Source organism: Hetaerina americana, unplaced genomic scaffold (genome assembly GCF_022747635.1).
Source record: "Hetaerina americana unplaced genomic scaffold, ioHetAmer1.1.p SCAF_5, whole genome shotgun sequence".
NCBI classification, from domain to species: Eukaryota; Metazoa; Arthropoda; class Insecta; order Odonata; family Calopterygidae; genus Hetaerina; species Hetaerina americana.
This window is the reverse complement of record NW_027287095.1, coordinates 75,453,862-75,477,553: the sequence shown is the minus strand read 5'-3', so window position 1 is coordinate 75,477,553 and position 23,692 is coordinate 75,453,862. Positions and strand designations below refer to the sequence as shown.

The 23,692-nt window shown below is 33.2% G+C and overlaps 2 protein-coding genes across 3 annotated transcripts in view; both read right to left on the bottom strand.

The window, feature by feature from the left end:
- Positions 1–1,683: 1,683 nt before the first annotated feature.
- On the bottom strand, positions 1,684–12,763 carry LOC139693555 (soluble NSF attachment protein 29). Its single transcript, XM_071591758.1, has 4 exons — positions 12,446–12,763; positions 12,018–12,119; positions 11,811–11,931; positions 1,684–8,212 (listed from the first exon to the last, which is right to left on the bottom strand). The coding sequence occupies exons 1-4, from the start codon at positions 12,581–12,583 to the stop codon at positions 8,043–8,045; spliced, it is 531 nt and encodes a 176-aa protein (XP_071447859.1). The 5' UTR covers positions 12,584–12,763; the 3' UTR covers positions 1,684–8,042.
- A 6,823-nt stretch (positions 12,764–19,586) lies between these two features.
- The window catches only part of sona (sol narae), a 182,418-nt gene continuing 178,312 nt past the window's right edge, over positions 19,587–23,692 (bottom strand). Inside the window, exon 17 of one of the 2 annotated variants that reach the window (XM_071591978.1) lies at positions 19,587–20,822. In XM_071591978.1, coding sequence (XP_071448079.1) covers positions 20,665–20,822 — 158 coding nt within the window. In that variant the 3' untranslated portion in view covers positions 19,587–20,664. The remainder of the gene's footprint in view (positions 20,823–23,692) is intronic. The other variant, XM_071591979.1, reaches the window with a different exon arrangement.

The following is a 23,692-nucleotide window of genomic DNA, read 5'->3' as shown; positions in this document are numbered from 1 at the left end:
TTCTTCGACAACAAATGAATTATTTATCTTATGTTGACATAGCTGTGCTTACTGTTAACCCTATTAATTTACACAGACAAATATTTTCATGGAAATAACTAATGCAAAAATTTAATGAATTGCCTCTGAAAAATTAACAATCCACAAGTTGATCACATATAAATATCATTGTGAACTTCAAGCCCGGAAAAAATCATGAAAAAAATGGGAAAATGCTAAGCAATCCCAATTCATCCATTTAATCACTTACCAAACTTTATTCACATAACTTACAACTATAGGTTAAGTCCAGCAATACATAACTGCCTCAGAAGCACAACTTATTTGTCAAAAAACCACTGATACCATCTTACCTTCACTCACCATTTGCATTCCACCCAACCATATTCTGAAATAAGATTTATAATTCACTTATACCACTCTTACCGCTGGCTGTTCTGAACTGCTTTCACATATTAATTTTACATCTAGCCATATAATATCATTACCCTACAATTCTACACCCAGATTATAGTCAATTTAACAAACAATTGCTTTCCTTCTACCTCTTTACTGAATCACTTCCTGGCAATAACAAACAAATTTCCCTTTCCACTGACACATTTACCTCCCCTCTGTCTCTTTCCCTCTCACCTATGGATTAATGGCATGTTCTCATATTTTGTCATAGTTTCATATTTACTGAGATCTCTATGTATACATCTCTTTTTTTATGTCCCACTTTAAATTGGCAATTGATGATGGCACATGGGCCAATTTTCTACGGTAAAAATAAATATATGAATTTTTTATAAATTTGGAGTAATATGTGCACATTTAAAAATTCTTATTATTAGCTTTACATAATTCCATAAAAAATTAATGGCAGTCAGTCAAACCAAGCTTAGGCTAAGAATGTAACTAACCTTAGCCTGGAGTGAAATCCAGCTGGTTGACTTCAGCTCAGCATCAACATTCCACAAATATAATCTACCCCAGTCCCTTTTTAGCACAATTAAATAATATATTCCCCAACATACAAAAACATAATTTAAAACGTTTTCCCAAAAGAAATGTGAGACTATCAAAGATAGCTGCATCAGTTAAAGACTGTATTTTAACCTATAGAAAATACATGGGAGCCTAATGTCAAAATCCTCAGAAAAATTTTTTAAAATACCAGAAAGTAAGACCATCACTCCTGAATCTGATGATGAAGTGTGGCAATCTGATCCTGTCCATTATTTCTTTTTGTAAACTTTCTCTGCCTTTTGCACACAGATGAACTTCATTACAGCATGTCTGATGAAATGACAAGAATTTGTTTATTGTGTGTACCTCAGTTGCCTGCAAAAGCAAGAAGCATCCATGGTGATCAAATTGAATCCAAATTTCTTTTATCACCTTTGCTAAAACATAAATGTTAATGGTACTCCATTTCAATGAAAAGTACGTATTTAATACATAGCAGTAATGGAAATGGATGATAATGGGTAAACTTGTAGTATCAATATCACTGACAACTTCAAGCAGACAAATATCATGAAAAAAAAGAATGGGCAAAAGCCATGTCAATCCCCAATTCATCCATCTAATCACCAACAAAGCTTTATTCACATAACTTAAAACTATCAGTTATCTAAGCATGACTTTGGATGGATGATAAAAACATTTTAGTTATTTTTAAAAACTTTAATTTTACCATCAGATTACATCATTGAGGTTACACGTTTAAAGGAAGTATGTAATTCGAAAGCACAATAAGTTGATACTTACTTGGATGTCACTTTACATCGAATGCAAAAGCCAATGCTAATTCAAATTGCATGTGGTGCATTAATAAATCTTGGTAAGTGTCGAAAAACATCTAATCACAATATGCTTCGTGATGAGGAATATTCCCTCAGTCTTAACAGTAATTTAGTGATCATCCTCAATACCATATGAGACTTTAATAACACACTTGGGCATAAGCATGATCTCAATAACAAAGATAAATATGGAATTAAATAAAACTTAGAATTATTCCCATATGCCTCATATGTACATGACAACTGAGAGAAACAAAAGATTACATCAGCCCTCATTCTTGGCTTATATCCTAAAAATACCACTGGGACTCTTGCATAAAACTATCATTTAAATTCAATGTTTAAAAAAACGATCAATTTTTAGAAATTATACCGATAGCCCATTCTCATTCAATGTTCATTACTTTTGTCAGATATGTGGCAAGCTGAATCTAATGATGCCATGTCTCTCAGCATTTTTTGAACAGCTATGTTTCAGTGACAACAAGTCATGAGCTAGTAAATGAAATTGGTGTTTTTGAATGAAGGCTTTATCAGCACTTTGCATTTTACAGTCTTTTTTTGGTTTCCCAAGAGGAAGAGCCTACACAGTGACAACACTGTCGTGTGCAGGGGTTAACACAGCTGTGCAGGCACTTTCACTAGAGTCATCATCAGAAATACTCCTCTTTTAGGTGCACTTTATAAAATAAGCTGAACAAGCCTAATCATTCTAAATATATATATATATATATATAACAACACTCACACAAGGGATATGGAAGATGTATAATAGGCCATTAGCATATGCAAGAAGTGAAAGAGAGATGTTATACACAAAGTAGTAAATACACCGCACAAATGTTAAGATTATATCCAATCCTATTTGAATCATTGATTGATAGCTGTGACATGACATTTACAAATGACGTTAAAATTGAGAATTATTGCTCAACAGTTTAAAAAAACTTCCACCACTTTGAAAAAAACCCTTTTCTGTAACAGCATTGAATGCATCTTTATAAAATAATTTATTCCTCTTAAATATTATTGTTTTGATATAATTATTGGTAATCTACTGATTGAAGTAGGTTTTGGATGGACACAGTCTACCCAACAGTACAGCAACAATTCCCTTGCCTCTCCAAACGAAACAACCTGACACCCACACTACAATAAGCCCCTCTTCAATTCCACATACCTCCCGATACCCTTCATTTGACTCAGCATCCCTATTAGTAGATTACAGATAAAATAATGTAAGATACTGATAGTTATCAATAAATGACATTTCTAATTGATGATAAGAGTCACTTTTTTGAATCAGTAGTACCCATAAAAATGAATTTGAAAAATACTTTCCCACCAAAAACATATATATTTATTTAAGAATGAGTATGTACTTAACAGCAGCACCAACTTCTGCATTTTCATATCAGCAGAATAATATATCTGTTAAGTTTCTATACCATAATTACAATTGATTCATATTGATCAATCCTTATGGCCATTTAATTTTAAGTGGCAATTATTTATGATTAATAATTAAATAGTAATTTCAACTGATACTGCAAACAAAATTTCAATGCACAGCAGAGCTTAGTAAAAAATTTTGTCTATTTGACATGAATACATATTCACCGTAACACAGCCAAATTTTCCTGGTGTCCAACTTTCAGTTAAAGGAACTTAAGTTACACTATAATCACGGCACATTGATAGCCTGCAGCGAGAGTACAATGATCCATTATTGGACCTAAGAAAAATATAATTTGAACCACTCAATATGTATCACAAAGATGACAATGTTATAAGTCAAACTCTTCATGAAAATTGGAATAGGTTTTCATGAGGAATAATAAATGAACTTTTCAAGCAATGAAGGTGTACACACACAATAATTTTGTAAGATATAATTCCATTTCCTGAAGATTTTCCTATGAAATAGATTTTACCTTACACACTACATAGTCAGGTACTAATAAAATAGCTCCAATATGGCCTCCTGTTGTCATGGAATGAATGCATGCTTAAAATAGCACTTGTGGCTTTGTGAGGTAAGAAATAAATTTTATGGTTGATATCATACTTTATATTTTTCCCCAAGATCATTAGTGACATATATAAAATGTTAACAACTGAAAAATAAAATTTTGCGAGAATTTTGGTGTCAATATCAAATCTTTAAACTAGAGCCTACAACCATTTTGATGACACTACTTATTAAGTTCACCTTAAATACAAAGCATTAATAAATTATAATCATGCCATGTAAATTATACAAAAAACATAAAATATCCATACTCAAAATTATCACAAAATTCAGAATTGGGCACAGTCTACAAACATTATTTTTACATAACTTCACACCCGAAAGCAACTAAAAGCACTTTTCACTTGTTTAGTTAAGCCTATAAATTGACAGACAGTCCCTACTACTGATATTTCATCATTATACAAATGAATCAACAATACTATATGATAAATATAATTGATATTGAATTGATAATTACTTTTGGGAGAGAATTGATGCATGTCAAAATGAATGCAAGGGTAATCTGTTTCAATGTTACAGGCATCCGCATTTAAAATTATAATTATCCAACTAAATTACCCTCCTTTAGATGGTAGAGAACTCAAAGAAAAATTTCATTAAAACATTTGTGATTTCTCTGGTCAAATTCATAGTCTTTAATGCCATTTTTTCCAATGAGACATTTAGACTATGTTCCTGGATTGCAGTACAAAAAGCCTTGACTTATTATGAATATATTATTATGGACCATTGAAAAATAATGTCAAAAAAATTCATTAGGAAAGGAAGTTGAGAGTGTGGAAGAATAAGAATTTTTTATTGCTGTGAGAATGAAAATTTCATTAAAAATGACTACTTAAATATTAAAATCAAATTAGAATTTGTTTACGCCAAATGTAGGCACACATATCAATTAATAAATCTCCACGCTGACTGGCTGAATTTAAAGTTGAATTTTAAGTTTAGAGAATTCCCGGGCAATTTTATGGCTTTTGAAATTTTGTACACCTTCCCTTTGCGATTCAAGTACTTTTATACGTGATGATATAAGTCAGTAATTATGTATAAAAAAATGCTTATCAGAAATTGTTTCTCCAAAAAGAATATCAATCATCATGCTTTTTTTGTCTGCCCTAATTGAATGAAATCCTTCTTTTATGGAACTATTTTAAGTAATGATTATCATCTACTTAACCTATTTAACGGCATATAACTTCATTTTCATAACCATAACTAATCTTATGCAATTGTTTACTATTTCCTTCAAGGCAAATGAGTGGAAAACATAAATATTTCATCTAAAACTGCACTAAAACACTACAATTTTGTGCTAATAAAGGCATCATCAAGACATAAGGTTGTTTGTAGAGATTTAAATAATAGGTTTTGCAGGACCTCTGCTCAGAGAATGACTCAAAGATTCTGCAGCTACGTAGCTTGCTAAATTAATTTCAATACCTTATGCAGAAAGTAACGGGAAACCTCCACATTAGACTCCCTAGAATATGCAGTTTTGCATTCAAATGTGACATGATGGCTTTCCTACCGGTAAAATATTCTGGAGGCAAACTATTCCCCTAATCGGATCTCCGGAGGGGAACTACTGGGAGGGAAACATCAGTCAAGGTGGATGAATGCAGGATAGGGATATGGAACATGAGATCATTGAGAGTATGCGGGAAGTTTGACACACCACAAACTTTTTGTAAGAATACCATGCATCTCAATATCAGATACCTTCCTACTATGGCCAAGTCTTCATTTTTCTTTATTCCTCATCATTGGGAAAATTCTCCAGATAATGTTACACGTATTTCTATATTTTTAGTTAATACAAAGATCAATGCTGCCATATTTCATCTTCATTCCAACCAAAAACAACCCACTATGAAGGTAAAGTTTTTATTCAATATGAATAAGAATCATGCAAAGCACAGATGCTTATTGAATAAAGTATTGTGGCTAATGTGGCTCTTGACCATTTCAAATAACTCAAGTAACTAACCTGACCAATTCTAACAGCAATATGTAAAAGTTTTCATGATTAAGCTTTACTAAGTAATTTATAAGCTTTCCAGGTACAATTTGTTCACTTGTTAGATTGAGTTGACTGTAAACTTTCAGATAAGTTTCCAAAAAAGTTGATCACAGAACAATAATCACCAGTATTACCCTCAATAACGAGGAACTTGAAATCCAAACGGAAGCTTTGCCTTAGCCAAGACAGTTGACATTTACAGGCACTTGATAATCAGAAGATTTTGAGGCTGTCTTATGGCTAAATGATAATTTAAGTGCCCTAAGAGTTACAAAGAAAGAGAGTTGGAACAGTAAGAGATAATCAATCATAAGCACTGGTTTAAAGACAAAGATATGACACCAAGAATTTCTAGAAATAGCTCTAGTTCATGGGCATTACTACTGAAATATCAATCCTCCAGTTATTTTACATCACTCTTCACATTAAGACATGACCTTGAAAAGAAACATCACAAAACAGTATTTTGAGGGAAAAGCTGAAGAATACAGCAAGAAATACTTTCAGCCAAATGTCAAACAAAAGTTAACAAAAATTATGCGATTGTGATTGGAAATAAATGATTAGGGACAGAATTTTTGGACTATGCACACAATGAATGTCAGAGCAAAATGTGGGAGTCACAGTATGAGTTAGAATAAATTGAGTAGCTTCAGGCGTGATGTGGTGGAAGCTGAACATAATGAATAATTGATCGTAGGACTGCTGATGGACCATTGGAAACATAACACCAAAATTTAATGAAGATATAGTATAATACAGATAACAAGAATAATGGCTGGAGAAAGTGAATATGCCTTAAAAAATCAAAGATACTCAATACACATATTCAATCAAAAAATTTAAAAGAAATACAAGAGAGTAAAAGTATATAAGCAAAAATTAGTCCAGTTATACTTGAATTTGTACAATCCTAAAGGATGCTAAAAGATCTTCTGAGATATTCTGAGACTTGTTTCCACATAATCATGACGCAAGTAAATAAGGAGTTAGCATTATTTGTAAAACAATCATGTTGAGGCAGTATGTATAACACTAATTAAAACTGTTATAAAAATAAATAAAAAAGGATGTGCATAATTGAATGCTTTGTTTGGTTTTTGACTTTTCTTCCATACTTCTAAGCAAAATAGGTCTCAATTAGAGGGGAACTGAATCTGGTGGTGTATTGAAAATGTCACTTTCACTGTATGCTTGGCCTAATCATTATAAATATACAGTTAACATCACTTTATCCAACATCACACACAGAATTGTGATGTGTTTCTTTGACAATAAATATCAAATACAATAATCCATAACAGTAAAAATACCTCTATTTTAAAGTTATATCATTTTATGGAATTCCATTAACTCAGGAATAGATTGAAAGGTGTTTCCTGCCTTTAAATTTAGTTTGTTGACACCATGATAACAACTTAGTCATCATCTGTCTGGCAGACATTTGAAATATACAATGATATACATATATATATTCATTAAATATAAGTTAAGACTTTTCAAAATTTCACACAATAGACGTTCATTTACATATATACATATGTCAGAACAATATAGACAAGAAGTAAAATCCTCCAACAACTATTACTATCACTAAGATTGGAAAATGTATACATTTCCATTTACAGTCATAAAAAATGTTATGTATTGCTTTTTATTCATATTACAACACTATAAATCTGTTTTCAATTTACAACACATATTAAAATTGTATGCAAAAAAATAACACGCAATCTTTTGTCATCATCCCCAACACTTAATGATGGAAAGCTAAGCTAAATTTCACAAAATGATAAAAAATAGTACATTAATTATGGCATTTATGAAGAGACGATTCAATTATATGGCTTTTAGAATTAATTAATGGAATGTGAGTAAAAATTTATTCAAACATGAATCATCCATCATGAATCTCAAATAAGCAATCCCTATATATAACTTCACATAAAAAATATTCTGCCTTAAAATTATTTTGATTTTGTCATACGTGCACCTTTACCTTAAACAAACAATGGAAAACTATAAGGAAGGACAAGGTTTGTCTACTCACACACTGAATGATCACTCACAGTAGTGATCAATTATCAACAATGACCAAAGAGTCTGAATCCCAGTGAACTCAACTTCAATATGCTCCACACAAGATGGTTTCAGTGTACTAGTTATTCACACAATTGGCTGAAAATGCCAAACTTAACAATTAATTAAGAAACTTGCGCATTTGCTTATTTTGACTTGCCATGCTCATTTCAGCATACTCAGCCTTGGCTACAAGGGAATCAAGCTTATCAACTTGAGATTCCATCTCTTCACCCAGATCATTGGCAGCTTTCGTAGCAACTGCCAGTTTCTTAGTCATGTCTGGGGTCCCTAAATATATTATAAAGAAAAATATAAGTAAAAACACTTTATGTAATCATGCTCTACAAATAATGCTAACATAATTAGCTAGATGCTGCACTTGAACTTATTGTGATGCCATTTCATTTTTATTTGAAAATCAATAGCTCATTCCACTTTAATTGGGGCTAACATTTTTCAAAAATGTTTTAAAAATAGGGTGATTTCCCAAAATTATCATAGTAAACTAATGGAATAAATGTAGCATCTCAAGGCTGCTAAAAAACCTAAATCAGAAATCAAAAGAAAGGCTTATTTCCACCATTTTAAAGATAGCATCATTATTAGACACCCGAATGATTTAGACAGCAAAAATCAGGGATAAACATAGCAGTTATTAATTGTATGTGTGTGTTATAATTAAATAAATAAAAGTTTTATTTCAGCTCAAAGATTATTGTAACAATTTTAGAGGACACATTTCCCTTACACATATGCCATCACTATGGTTACATCTAACTTTGGAAGATTATTTAACGACTCTCTAACAAAGACAGAAACGAAAAACATTTTAATCAGTTTGAGGAAGCCTTTGAAAAAAATTACCACTCTTAAACAAAGAGATACGCAATACTTGGCATCAGAAAGTTGCCCCACAACAAGCTGTAAACATAAAATGGCAATTTTAAATTCAGTTGAAATTAAGAAAAATTTTCTTGCAATGGAAACTTTATCTTTCACAGTTTACACTGAGTGAATACATTAATGATGTGAAACACATTCCCTTAATACGAGAGTAATCCCAGAAGTACCCGACCCAACAAAGAAAACAAAAATTTTGGAAAAAAGTATATATTATTCAACTTAATCTCCTTTCAGCTCTATACAATTTTCCAAGTGATGCTCAATTAGTTTGATACCCTTTTCATAATAAGAACTGTCTTGCTCCTCAAAATATAGATTAACTGCCGACATCACTTCTTCGTTGGAAAATCTTTGACCACCGAGCCATATTTTCAAGTTTGCGAACAGAAAATAATCCAAGGGGGTTAAATCTGGCGAATAGGAGGCATGAGGTAGCAATTCAAACTTTAACTCATGCATTTTGGCCATTGCAAAAATGGATTTTGTGAGCTGGTGCATTGTCTTGATGAAACAACCCTTTCTTCTTAGTTAAATGCGGCTGCTTTTGCTTGATTTCTTTGCCCAAACATTGCTATAAGTTTGCATAATACTTGCCGTTGATAGTTTCTCTTTTTCAAGATAGTCAATGAAAATTATCCCAAAAAACCAACACCATGACCTTGCCGGCAGATGAAACAGTCTTTGCCTTCTTTGGAGCTGCTTCTTCTTTTTGAATCCATTGTTTTGATTGTTCTTTTGTGTCGGCTGTGAAGTAATTGACCCATGTTTCATCCATGGTTATGAAACGGCACAAAAGTTCAGCTTTGTTGCTGTGAAACTTTGCTAAACACTTAATTGAAACTTCTTCAAGACACTGGTTTTGCTTGAGTGTGAGCAAACACAGCACCCTTCTTGCACACAGCTTTCTCATAACCAAATTTTCAGTTAATATGTGATGTACTGCACTTTTTGAAATGCCTACTGTCTGCTAGCTTGCGCAATTTCAGTGGACGATCATCCAGCATCACCATGTGGATTTTCTTCACTGTTTCTGGAGTTGTCACCTCATTTGGTCGACCAATGCAATGCTCGTCTTGACACCTCGCATGGCCTCATTTAAACGCTGCTACCCAATATTTTACTGTTGTAAACGAAGGAGCAGACTCACCCAGAGTAGAATCCAGTTCAGCTTTTATATTAGTTGGGCTGAGGCCTTTCAAATATATTGTATTGTGTCACATAATGATGACCTTTTTTCTCCATTTTCAAATATTCAGTGAAAGCATTCACTATTGATGGCTGCCAAACAAATAATTAACAACAGAGCTGGTACTTCTGGGCCTTCCCATGTACTATTGAATAACACTATTGTGCCAAAAAATAATAATTTTGTGTTAACATTAGATATTACTGTATTCAACAGTTTCTGGCTCAGCTTTGTAGGAGTTCATGTTCATTAAATGAAGAACACAATATATTTTACCCCTGTGCTTATTAAGTACCTAATGATACTATTCATTGAAACTAGTAGTACCAAAATAAAGAACAGTGGAAATATACATTGTGTTCTTGAATTAATGCATTCAATACTACTCATGGAAATGACAAATAAAAAAGTCATTGTTCAATAATGAGTTATAAAATTTCCAAGAATGCCATGGTTTAGATTTATTTAATTATTACCTGCAGTTATTACACATGAGTAAGATGGTCACTCATTTCCTAGATCCCTACCCCTAACTTTGTGGAAATCTATTATCAATGAAGTAAAAAACTATGTATCTTGCCAAAAATGTTGGTGGAAAGATACATTGTTTTCTTTTACTTCGGTGAAACACCGAAATCTAAAAATAACATTGTGGTTATATACTTCAATGAAGTTCTAATGCCCACTTGTTTTTTCATCAACTAAATTATTTTCCATTATCATTATATACCAAAATTCATATTCCAAAGATGAAATATGTGAATTTCATTTCATATAAATTCTTAAATACACAAATGGGCTTACTTTTTGTAAGCAGAAACACATTGATGATTGCGTACGCTAGCGATTTTCCAGATTAGATTGACTGTATATTTGATTCTCTAATGTACAGTAAATATAATAAATAGTATAAATAATAATATAATATGTAGTATATATAACAAATAATTTAGCGAGATACATTCCTGGTTTAGTAGATGTAGACTTTAATTTCATGGAAAAATGTGTGAGCTGGTATCAATGAAAAATCTATAGTCTCTACTGGAAGAGATGCGGTCATGGGCTACCTTTTCATGGGCCAAGTTCAGTTAACTGAAGTTATAGAGTATCATAGGTAGAAAGTAGAAAAAAATGTCCTTTACAAATTCATACAGATGGCTAAAGCACACAATTAGGTAGACAACAATAGAATTTACAACCAAGTAATGGAACATATTGAATAGTCATGGCATGACCTGTGTTCAGAAAAAATTAAGAAGGAAACTATCTTCCCAATGTCAGAATTATCCTTCTGGACTTCATACAACCTGACACAGTCAGTAAAATTAAGGCACAATAATCTGGAAAAGCTAAGAACTTTCTAATATTTACACATGGTCATTCGTGTTGTTGCTTTTCCCATAAATGAATATGGTGAACGTTTGGCATATTTCAAGAAATCATTTGATGAACTGTCACAAAAAAATTATCTTTGTATGCCATTCTCACTGGAAATTGGGCAGCACAGGGTCAAAACGACAATTGTTTTTAAATTACACTATCTTTGTTTCACAAATATTATAGCAACATTAGGGTTAACAGTGTATTCTATTAGTTTTTACTATCTTGTAGCATATGATGAATGAAACTTGAGCAATCATAAATTTTAACTGCCCATACTACAACCATCAGATTAAGAGAGAAAAAAATCACCACTTTTAGGAAAGCAATTTTTCATAACATAGTACAATATCCCAGTGTGCATGTCACAAAACCTTAATTACGGTACTGACTTTTATGACAACACCACATGATTACCTTCACTACTAGCACTGGTTTCATCTTTAGCAGCTTCATCTTTAGTGGAGTCTGAACTACCTGATCCATTATCGGTACTTAAATGCCTTTGGAATAGATCTTTCAGACTACCAAAATTAGGCTAAAAGGAAAAAAATAGAAATTACTTTTAATAAATACGCCCATTGTGAGAAAATCATTGGCATTTCAAGTAAATAAGTGCCTCACCTTGAAAGAATTAAGTTTTTTTTGTGTGTTTGCAAGAATGCTGGTAAGTTCTTCCAAACCTCCACCAGCTCTCTTCAAGTCATCTTTGGCATTCTCGAGCTCCTAATTTAAAAAATCATTACTTGGAAATTTTACAACGATAAATCTTAATCAACAATTCCGTAATTTACACTACTTACTGAAATGGCTAAATGACCTGAAAATCATCGTTAAGCCCCATTCATAACGACAATCCAATGCAGAAAAAGCCTTAAAATAAGGTAAAACATAAAATAACAACATAAAAAATAGCAAAATACATAAATGAAGGATTTGGCAAATCGCAACTGAAAATAAATTAGGATCTACCCAGAAACTAGTAATTCACAAAGGAATTGTCGGCTAAGAAATTTTATTGCGTTAGCTTAAAAGTTTCATTATATATTCACTTTAGCTGTCTCCGCATCAATTTCATCTTCATCTTCATCAACAACCTCTGGCTTTTCCGGCTCTGGTTTCTTTTCAGGCTTGGGAAGACCAAGCAATTCGGCCCGCATACATTCGTACTCGTATGTTCCTTCCGCCATTCTTGATTAATGTAATTCCCAAGACGTTCTCACCTGACAATAAAAAACTCCTCTGCCTGTTGCAAATAGCGATTTCTTTCTTCCTGAGAAATAATACACACGTTTATCCTAACAACAACTTTCACTTATCGATTAAAACAAAATTCCACACTGAGATCTCTCCAACACTCTTAGCTTAAATCAATGCGGCCATAATTTTCTAACTTCATTTGTTTACTGACATAATGCGCTAAAGCCAAAGGGACATCTGGCGGGTCGATCAAACACAGACGGGTCCGTCTTGTAGAATTCATTCCGAGCCATCCTTTCGGCATACCATAAATATTTTTTAATAATAATAAATTGCTTCCAAAAGCATCAGATTAAAATTCCTGAAGGTTTTATTTTTACGCTCCTCAAAAGTGAAATTCAGACACAATAAATGCTTATATAAGTGTTCCCACCCAATCGTACTACCATGGCCCTCTCACCTCCACAAAGTGAACAAATTGGAGTTAATGACGTTTGCCACTTCCAAATAATGAGTACAGATGGAATGCATCTGCAATTTTATGAGTTAAAACATGGTTAAACAATTGACTATTATTTTTAAATCAAAATAAAGAATTTATTCATATTTTTTTAAACCTGTCTAAAGGAAATGAAAATGAAATCATAATGCATTATGCAACCAACCTCTCAGGTCCTACTAATTCAGAGTAAATTTTAAAACATTCATTATGGTGCAATTGCATGATTATAAATTATGTAAGTTAATAATCTAGGTATGGATGAAAAAACTCTTCCCAGTCAGCTTAAATGTCATTAGCCACTAAAATTAAGGCAATAGGGAAAGGATTAGAAGTGGATAGAATAATAGGGAACGAGTCCTGTTCGAACCAATGAATAATCCACCCATTAGATAATTAGCGATCTATTATAAACATATTTTAATAAAGCACTCTTTTAGATAACTTTAACGTGACTACAGAAGTCACAATGACCTGTATCATACTTATTTTTTAAGTAACTGTTGAAGTTTTTGCTGCTATAAAGGACACGCTACTTTTTCCTATGCCAACGTTTGTTCAGGATTAGAGAATTGTTACATGCGTCCATTTGCATCCAAATGGTCAATGTAGAAATAGATGAATTGATATAAATGAAATTTGGGGATATATGAAAATGGGCTCCTCATATACTTTGGAAGCCAAAATACCTTCTGAAAGATGTGATCCCTGCCCGAATAGCAACCAACTTTCTCTAGGGTATAAGGCCATTTAAATATGAGTCTTCAAGTACTGAAACTGGCTCTCAGGAGACCAAACCAAATGAATTACTCTAAAGAGTACAGTCCATCACAAAAAATGTTATAATAAAACAAAGACGGATTATTTAGAACCTGGGAAATTCATATCCCCAAGGGATTGAGGCAATAGTCAGCAAATAATTATACATTTTATGCAATTGAAGTATTCTGAAAGTAGTTGTGTTAGCATATTTCCAGGCTATTGCATAGCGTCACTTTCTATCAGCCACACCATAAAATATTTTGGCTCTTCTTTTGGATAGAGGCACAATGGTACAGAATGCATTTATTTCTCTTCTCAGTACCTTAATGTTCCTTCTAAAAAGAGCAGGATAGCTAGAATATTTGCCAGATTGATGCCCCCTCAATTCTTGTGACTTCATCATTTTCCCCCTCATGCATGAGATATACACTAAGGTATATGCTCCGGCTCTCTCATTTTGCCAACAAAATTTTATGTAGGAATTCTCCAGGGTTAAAATCATTTGCCTTGGTCAGATTATGAATCAAGGTCCTTTAATATCTGGCTAGGTGCTTTTAGTCATTTAAGCTACTGTGGTGACCTCTTGAGGATGACTCCAAAAAATAGGATTTGTCGAACTCTCCAAAATACGCCTCTGTCTTGGCGATAACTTCATCGTTTGAGCTAAATTTTTTCCCACGAGCCATTTCTTCATGTTAGGGAATAAAAAAAAGTCGCAGGGAGCCAGATGGGGTGAATACGGGGGGTGCGGCAGCAATTCATGACGTAGTTCATGCAGTTTATGAAGTTGACAGCCGGATCAGCTTGTTGTCCACCATGAGCAATCGCAGCACCCATCGGACCGACAATTTTTTCATCACCAACTTATCATGTAAAATATTAATTGCCATTCTGGTCAACACACCCAATGCCTCTGCTACTTCGCGCACTTTCGTTCGTTGATCAGCAAGATTCATGGTGTGGACTTTTTGAATAATTTCCTTGGTAACCATGTCTGCCGGGCATCCTGGTCGCTCCTCATCAAAAACAGATGTTCGCCCACGTTTAAATTCGTTGAACCAAATATCTAACTGTGGTCATAGACGGCAAAGTGTCCCCATAAACAGCATCCAACTTTGCTTTTATCTCCTTGCATTTCTTCCCATTCAAAAACAAAAAGCAAATTACTGAACGATACTGCTCTTTTTTCATCTTTGGGAAAATTACCGAATACGTCTTACTCAAATGGCTGCCAATTCCAAACTAACCTTTAAATCAGTCTAAAATTTGTTTTGCCATCGTTGGATAGATGGCAACACACGATGATAACATAAACATCCCTCAGGAATGCCCTTTGTCGTCAAACACGGGTACTTATTGAACCACCCTCGTAGTAGTAGTAGTATTTAGGGGAGGCGACTGACAGCTGAGGTCATTTGTGCCATAGGGGATGGACAGGAAAGGATGGAGGTGGAGAAAAACATGGCGTCGGCATTAGCCTACTCTTAACGAAAGTGCCAAGTGGTTTGCAGCTTAACGTCCCATCCGACGGACGGCGTACTTACCCAAAGTGCCCTCTACAAAGCACCTCAAGTAGGGATCGAGATACCTCTGAAAAATATTCAACACCGCCGGGTGTTGAATATTTTCCCGCCCTCGCATTGGCTTACTTTTGTGTTTGATAAAGAAATGTGCAAAAGCCTCAGTACTTCATTGATAGCAGGATATTCGACAATAGCCAAATGAAATCGTCAAAATATAGTATAGAGTATCTCTAAAATTTTCTATCTGAATATTCCCATGGCTAAGAGTCCTCATTTAAAGTAAAATGAGCCAAAGTTGGTAAGAATGTCACACTTCATAACCATCAATTTATTTGCCTAAATCAGGCAGCACTAGAGAACAGTTAGTATCATATTCATTATGGGTCACCAAAGAAAAGAAACTACATACAATTGCTGAGGCATACAGGTAGGTTTAACTGCAAGCTATGGTTTAGGCAGGGTTTAGGTGTGTTTGAGGAGCAAAAGAGAAACTTGAGTGAACCTTTCATTATCATTTAATAAAATTTTTTATCAGATTCAAGAAAACTATGAAGCCATTTGTCTAAAATTAGTGTAGGAAATGAAGAAAACTCTAGCAAGAAATTATTTATATTGGGATGTGCCAGTTAATTTCTTCAACTGTGCTGTTTCTTGTTTTTACTTGACACATGCATCATAATTTTGGGAAAAAAAATCAGATTCCATTCCTTTTGTTTGAGAAATTTACCCAAATATTTTATGCAACTGTTCATCGGCATACTTTAAAATTTTAAAAACTTCCACATAATTTGATAGATGTTTTGTGTGCCGTTGTCCAAGATGTGTATTTTATCAAAGCAGATCCCTTTTTCTACACTGACACTGCATGTTTAAATCTTCATATTAAGTGTTGAAATTAAATTAAATTATTGCCTTTATAGGTCCACAAGCTCAAAAAAGTGCGTGGAATTACAAAGTCAATGATTACATTTACATACATGTTATGCAAAATCCATAAAGTTACGCCTGAGACAACAAATGCCATATTAAGTGGTTGAATTAGATCACATCATAATGCTGCTTTAAATGGAAGGGTGGTGGGAATCCAGAGTATATGTTTTAGTAAGAGTTTTTTAACTTAGATATTTAATTGACATGTTTTTAGTGGAAAAGGAATTTACTTTCTCTTCATATTTCAAAGATCTAAACTTCAAGATTTTTCTGGCTTGCCTTTCTGAAATACTTGGAATCCTTGATCCAGTGAACATTTCACTTTCAGGCCAAGATCTCAGTCCAGCAGTGGCTGAAGAAAAGATGAGTGAACTATAACAGAGAATTTGCAATAGCATTATTTGATATTTGAAAAATTGAGTAAATATTGTATTTGACAAAGGTAGTTGCAAGAATAATACCTGTTCACCAAATGCTTGGATCTAAAAACTTTTCTTATGATTTAGAAAAAAACGAGGGATGGTTCCATGGTGAAAGAGGAGTTGATTGATTTCCAGAATGATCAGGAACACAGAATTCATCACTAATCAACGAAGCAATGAAATGTTTGGTGTACCTTATTAGAACACTATCCCATTTTAACTAGGTGTGCTTAGAAGGCTATAATTCAATGTATTATGACTAATCTATGTGAATGAGGATTTTTGGAGCTGTTTTCAATCAAGTTCAAAGCAGGAATTAAACTGGAGTCCAAACATAAAATTCAGGTGTATTTTAGCTAACATTTCATGTTAATTTGAGAATTTTCATTTACCAAATTTTAATTAGGAAAACTTAATTAATCCATTTATTTCTCATTGATCACGAATGTGCACGGTAAATTACATTTTTTATATATATTGAATAAGAAGTGTTTAAAGATTTTCTAAAAACCAAGGGAATACAGGGATAGAAAAGGGCTATGAAACCCTAATTTAGAACGAATTTGGGGTATGTCATCAGCTTGGGAGTTATGCAACCAATTTGACTGGAAAACGTCTGAAAGTTGCATAACAACAAGGATGCAAACGAAAATCGAGGTAATGAAATTTTCAGAATCCTACATAGGTAACAATAATAGATTAAATCCTAGCTGAAGTAGATGAAATAGAGCACTTGTACAAATGGCTGGGTATTATCAGAACCATGCCGAAAGGAGAATCGATAACTGTTGATATCAATTAGGGCATAGCACAACACATTTTCAGTCTAAGTTTTTTAATACCGAATTTTATGTATTACTTGCCAAGTCCAATCTCACAGGGAAAGTTGAAGGAAAGATCAGAAGGGGAAGAAAAAGGATTTGAATGACTGTTGGCATAAAAAAATGGCACGAGTCACGGAAAAAAAGATGCTTTGGACTAAAAGCAATAGAGTACATCACATTGAAACCTATTGCAAGACAGCTCCTCTTGATTAGAATGTTCTATAATATTAGTTTTAATTTACCAGGCGTCATGAAAATTGTTGCGATTTAGAGATGAAAATGGTCAAACCACTACAGCAATCAACTCAAAGGTTGGCTTTGATAGATAAGGGCAGAGCTCAGCTAATATTAATCTCTGGAGTATGTTAAATGCACACATTCGGGGTAGTGGGACCATTTTCTTAGCTCCACACACCTGATTACCTCAGCAGCTAGTGCCTCCCATTGCGTAGCTATTATTTTGTAATATTATGATATCACACCATCTATTTGATATGAATAATAAGGTTATAGTCCAATTTCTATTGGTCAATGACAGCAACATTGCATTCCTGTAATATTTTGACATTGGTTTAGCATGTTAAATTATCATTTAAACTTGATTTTGAGTTATCATGTCTCAATTTGGGTCGCGGTAGTCCAGTGGGTAGAGCGCTGGGCTACTGACCAGAGGGTCCCAGGTTCGATTCCCGGGCAAGGCACTCTGGGCACCTGCAGCTCCACCCAAGCTTAAGTGATTTTTTGGGTACCAGGTCTTCCTGAGAAACCGGCACAGGGAAAGGAACTGGCCCCCCTACCCTGATGTGTGAATTTTCACACCCTGTATAGGGCTTAGTACTGGGTGATCTCTACCATCACCTACTAAACCGACCTTCGGGTTGATTACTGTGTTTTTATGACTCAATTTATGCTGGAACTAAAATAAGTAATAAAAAGTGGTGCCAACAAAAAATTACAAATGTGATCAAATGATATTCCTTTCCTTTCAGTAATATTCATAATGATTGAGGGTAGAGCCATCCTATATAAAAGCTGGGAGTTCTTAACAATTTTCCTATGGAAACCGAAACTACAAAATAATAAAAAACAACATTTTTGCAATTTTTAGCATAAAGTGGAACAGCTATACACTAACCCATACAATTATTGGAACATTATTTCCAAATAATCTTTGACATTAATAAAAAATATATTTTAAATGAATTAGTATTTCAAATATAACTTATCAGAATGTAACTCGGTGTTGGTAAGGTTTCTTACTCTCTGATGCTTAAAATTTAATTGACATTCTATATATTTCTTGAATGCTTCTTTTATCTAGCTCTTACCTTTTCATTCATTGACTGAAGATTCTTATATATAAATATATATATGTATAGTATGATCAACAAGAGAATGTGAGGTTGAACCCATGAATGGAAGTCATAATAACAGCTATGTAAATCATAATTGCTCCAAAGACTAGCATTTTAAGCACTACTCACATAATACTACATGCATAACAAATTGATTAATTAAGCATTTTAATGTGCCCAATTTATTTCTAGTGTTTTCTTTATCCTGAAGTAGTGTAAATGCAAATCACTAGCTGAAGTGACCACTCATGACTGTGACAAACTTAGATATTCTAAAGCAGCTAAAACATTCAAATATATGGCGAATATGAGTTGAATTTGATTAATTTTAGTAGTTTAACTTTCAATAACTAATAAATATGTACACAAAAAACTTCATTCTCTCTCTCACGTAGAAAAACAATCTCACTTTAGTTTTTACAATCAATTTATGTAGAAGTTATATATAGTAGGTATAGTAGGTAGGTATAATAGTATAGTAGGTAACATTTAATTATGAAATTACTCAATTTGGAGTTGACAAACAAAAACAATTTTTATTAATAGAAACGTAGGCACTGATTTCTATCCAATGTGACATCTTAGGTAACAAAAATCTTTATTCACTTTTGGGCACTTTAGCAAGATGAATAATGCTTTTCATATCAGGCATGCATTTCATGGAAAATGAAGTTTAAATTGAGATTTAAAAACAGGTTTAAGAATAATAATTTCTACAAATCATATAAATTTATTTTAAATTAAACAGTCATACTCAATGAAATTAAATGTTCATCAATCCTTGGAGAAAAATATCTATGGAAAGCTAGAGCTCTAATTATTTTTTTGCATACTCTTAATTATAAATCAATGTATGCAATGCTGTTTTTCCTAACATTTTCTTTACACCAATAAAGGCCAATAATAATGTCCTTCCAAAGTAACATACATTAAATATTACAATTAAATCATGTTTAAATTACATGATTTGGTACATTGAGTAAGTCATTTCTTTTTTGTTCATTTAGTTCTCCATGCTAGTGTAGCATGCACCAAGCAAAGAAATGAATTCTCAAGATAAATAAATCCTGATATTTATAACAACCTCATTTCTTAAATTACACAGTAAATTTGTGCGTTTTAGTCCATAGTTTCAAGCACATGGCAGATGGGATACACCATTCACTTTAACAATTGCCCGAAAACAGCAATTTTCCTCGATAGGTGGGTCTTGATCTTGTATCACGTGGTGCCGTAATAATACCTAGATACTTGACAGAAATGGTGATTTGATCAAATGTAATGACATTTGGCATACTTTTCTTGCAGGCAATGTCAAATAATTTACATAACAAGCTAATTTATGTACAAACTTTGGGATGAATTCATTCTTTTACAAAAATATTTACAGTGACTATCAGAATCATCCCAAAATAGTTTTGTACATTATTTGATAAAATTCACTCATATCCTGTCATGAAAAATGCTTATAACACTTTTAATGTTTTGTCAATGTTTTGTTGTTTTACATTCACACATCTAATTAGCTTGATTGAGTTAACATTGGTACTTCATTGTACTAAAATCATACTAATATAGTTGTTTGAAGGCCACAAAATAGGGTAGTTTGGGCACTTGCCAGGGTATACCCAAAGTGTTGCAGCCGAAGGAACTCATTATCGAATAATGTGCTCAGAACAAGATGCCATTATTGCAAATTTAGGCCCCATTCACAGGTCCATGCCATTGTTGACCCAAATGGCTACCGCTGACTGTTTCAGGAACAAAATGCTCTCTGAGAAGCACAACAGTTCCGTAATATATATTGATAATCACAGTACTGGGAACCATAACGCGTAAGGAAGTCTGCACATGTCATGCTCCCTCCTCCAACAGCCTGTGCCTTGTCTTCACAAACACCTCTGTCATCAGTGCCTGAGGAAAATAAAGCTAGTTATTAGGTTTTGATAAAAAAGTAAATATACTATCAATTATAGAAAAACATGAACATTTACATTAAAAATGTACTGATAATTAAATAAAATGATTTTTATAAATCCAAATTGAACTGAAATCTCATTACTGATGTTCATGTTTTCCACTTTTATCTTTCAACTATCTTTTGCCAGCATAATTTTCTGGTAAAATGAAATAAATGCTTTAAGTCTGATGATTATTAGAAGTGAATTTCAGTCAACAATGAGTGCTATGGAATGGTTATTTACAATAACTACTAAAAGTGAATTGAACTTGAAGAATATAATCCAAAATCCTCAAATAAATACACTCATTATCGAGTAACATCTGAATGAATAAAGTCTTTAAATTGCTTCTACAACTGATTAATGAAAACTCATCCTCAGTGTATTAAGAAATCAAGAAATGTTTTAACTTTGTTGTTATTATGATTAGTGTTGAATTGATATAGCTGAAATATTAGTTGGACTTATTTCCTCAAACAAAATATCACTTGCGAATTAGAAGTTTTGCTTTGTAAATATTTATGCTTCAATAGTGACCTTTAAATGAGAAATGTTTTTGGTGCTCAGTAAAAGATATTTTGCTAGAAGGAATACATTACAGAATATCAAGAACAAAGGATAAAGAGGTTATAACATAGCATGCCAGGATATTATAGTTTATCAGAAGGACAAGTATGCTGAAAAACTGCTTTTCATTTTCATTAATAATAGCTTAAAACTAGATATTTGAGTTGAATGCTCACAATGAATTACATTAATTAGGATTACGCATATAGATACATTATTATTCTCAACGAATACATTTTTAGACAAAATGCAAACATTTATAATAATTAGAATTTGTGTTCAATCTCTTTATTAGACATTCCCAATTGAAATCAATGGAACTCCATCATTACAATGCCCCACTTAATTTTTGTAGAAATAGCACTAGAACTGGGAAATATATTTTTCTATGGTTAAAATGCATTTTTGTTCAAAGTAACCCAATATGGGTTAGTGAGAGAACTCTTAATGAAGAGTTCTCCTATAAGGAGGACAACCACCATCCCCTAATTGGAATTTCCACTCAAACCCTCAGAACTATTTGAAAAGTGTGTTGCTGTTTTTTTTGCATTTACACTTTCATACTTATATAATTCTAGTGCATGAGTACTCTTTTTAGTGCCTAAATTATGGCTTGAGGCCTTGAGACATTGTAATTAAACTCTGGCACAGGTTGAGAATTCCACGATGAACCGAAATTAAAATTTCATTCAATCTTCATGTCAGTGTAAATCATCAAGTGCTTTCAAAAATTAGGTTTCATGTCAGGCAAGCATGGTTTCATTGCAGGCAGGTGTGGTTCGTAGCATAACAATGTTAACCTCTCAAAAGTGATGACCATTACTTCTCAGCAAAACATGTGCAGAATTGTTGCTAGTCCACAGCAAATCTTTTATTATCCCCAATTAATGGCAAAATAAATTTCAGAATTTGTGGTTAGTAGTCTGTGGCAATTATTAGTCCTAGTTTTTAACAGAAAGTTCATCCATAAAGTCCTGATCTTTTCTTTAATCAAAGGAGACAGGTTGGCCTAGCTATAGTGAGTCTGACTTTGAAGATGAAAAAAGTGAGTCAAGCTGGGATTCGAGCAAGGTAATTAAAAAAAAATTATTTTTTCACCTTTCCCCAATTGAACTTCACAAGCAAAATATTTTTTCAGATTACCATAATTATAATCATTATAAGTAATCTACCGGTCAAGGTAGGTTTTCGATGGACACAACTAGACAACAATCATTAGTGTTGAGTGCAATATCCAATTATACAATATCAATGAAGATATCATACTTATAATACCAGAGCCTCTAAAAACCTGCACCAATCATTTGTAAGAACTAACAATGCAGCTCATGGGTATGATAATATGGGCCTCATTATTTTTAATCAGTTATGTGGCAATGTGAGGAACCTCAATAAGATGTGACCATTTAAAAAAAACTTTGTGAATATCTGTTGAAGTATATGTTCTACTCTGATGATGAATATCTGTAACTATAATATGCAGCTGTATATTTTATTTGACGTGTCCTATATTTGCACAAAAAAATCCTCGGACAAAAATAAATCAATTGATACCAAATAAATATTTTGTCTCTCCTAACAAAAACACAACCCAACACCCTACTCTAAAAAAAGCCCCTCTATAACTCTGCATGCTTCCTTCCTCCCTTCATTCCATCCAAAATCCCTATCCCATTCCTACCCATTCCTCATTTAACAAACATCACCTCTATTTAATCCCCTCTATCACAGTCTTCAACATCCCACTGTCGACCAGTATGCTAGGCATCCATTTTTCTGTATCCTTAGGATTTCTCCCAGCAATCCCCTCTCCTCCCCCGCCATACTTAGCACTTCCTCATTTGTTTTCCTTTTGGTCCACTTAACCTCCTCCATCCTTCAACAGACCAAAAATTTGAAAGCCTCTAAAATATGCCTATCATCCTGCTTTAATGACCATGTTTCCGCAATGTACACAACTACGCTCCATATCAAAGTTTTAATGCGTCTTCTCTTAACATCCTTATATCCCTGTCATTGATTCCCTCCTCCTTAAGATTACTATGTTTTATGGAAATATATTTGATTTTGATATTGTTTCATAATTTTACTAATAGTACTATTATTAACTTTTTCTTTTGCTCTATCTCCCCAGTTTGTTGGGAAGTGAACATCAATAAGCTCTCAGACTTTTTCTATGAAAAATCTCATTTAGAATGGTTTCCAATTTGACTAGTTTCTTTACCTCATATCATTATTTTGTTGTTTCATACCACC

What these genes read in the sequence shown, in the direction of transcription:
- LOC139693555 (XM_071591758.1), bottom strand. Translation starts at nt 12,583, where the DNA reads ATGGCGGAAGGAACATACGAGTACGAATGTATGCGGGCCGAATTGCTT. An exon ending in TTGATGCGGAGACAGCTAAA is followed by an intron (nt 12,120 to 12,445) that starts GTGAATATATAA and finishes TTTTTAAATTAG; the next exon opens with GAGCTCGAGAATGCCAAAGA. An exon ending in AACCAGTGCTAGTAGTGAAG is followed by an intron (nt 8,213 to 11,810) that starts GTAATCATGTGG and finishes TAATATATTTAG; the next exon opens with GGACCCCAGACATGACTAAG.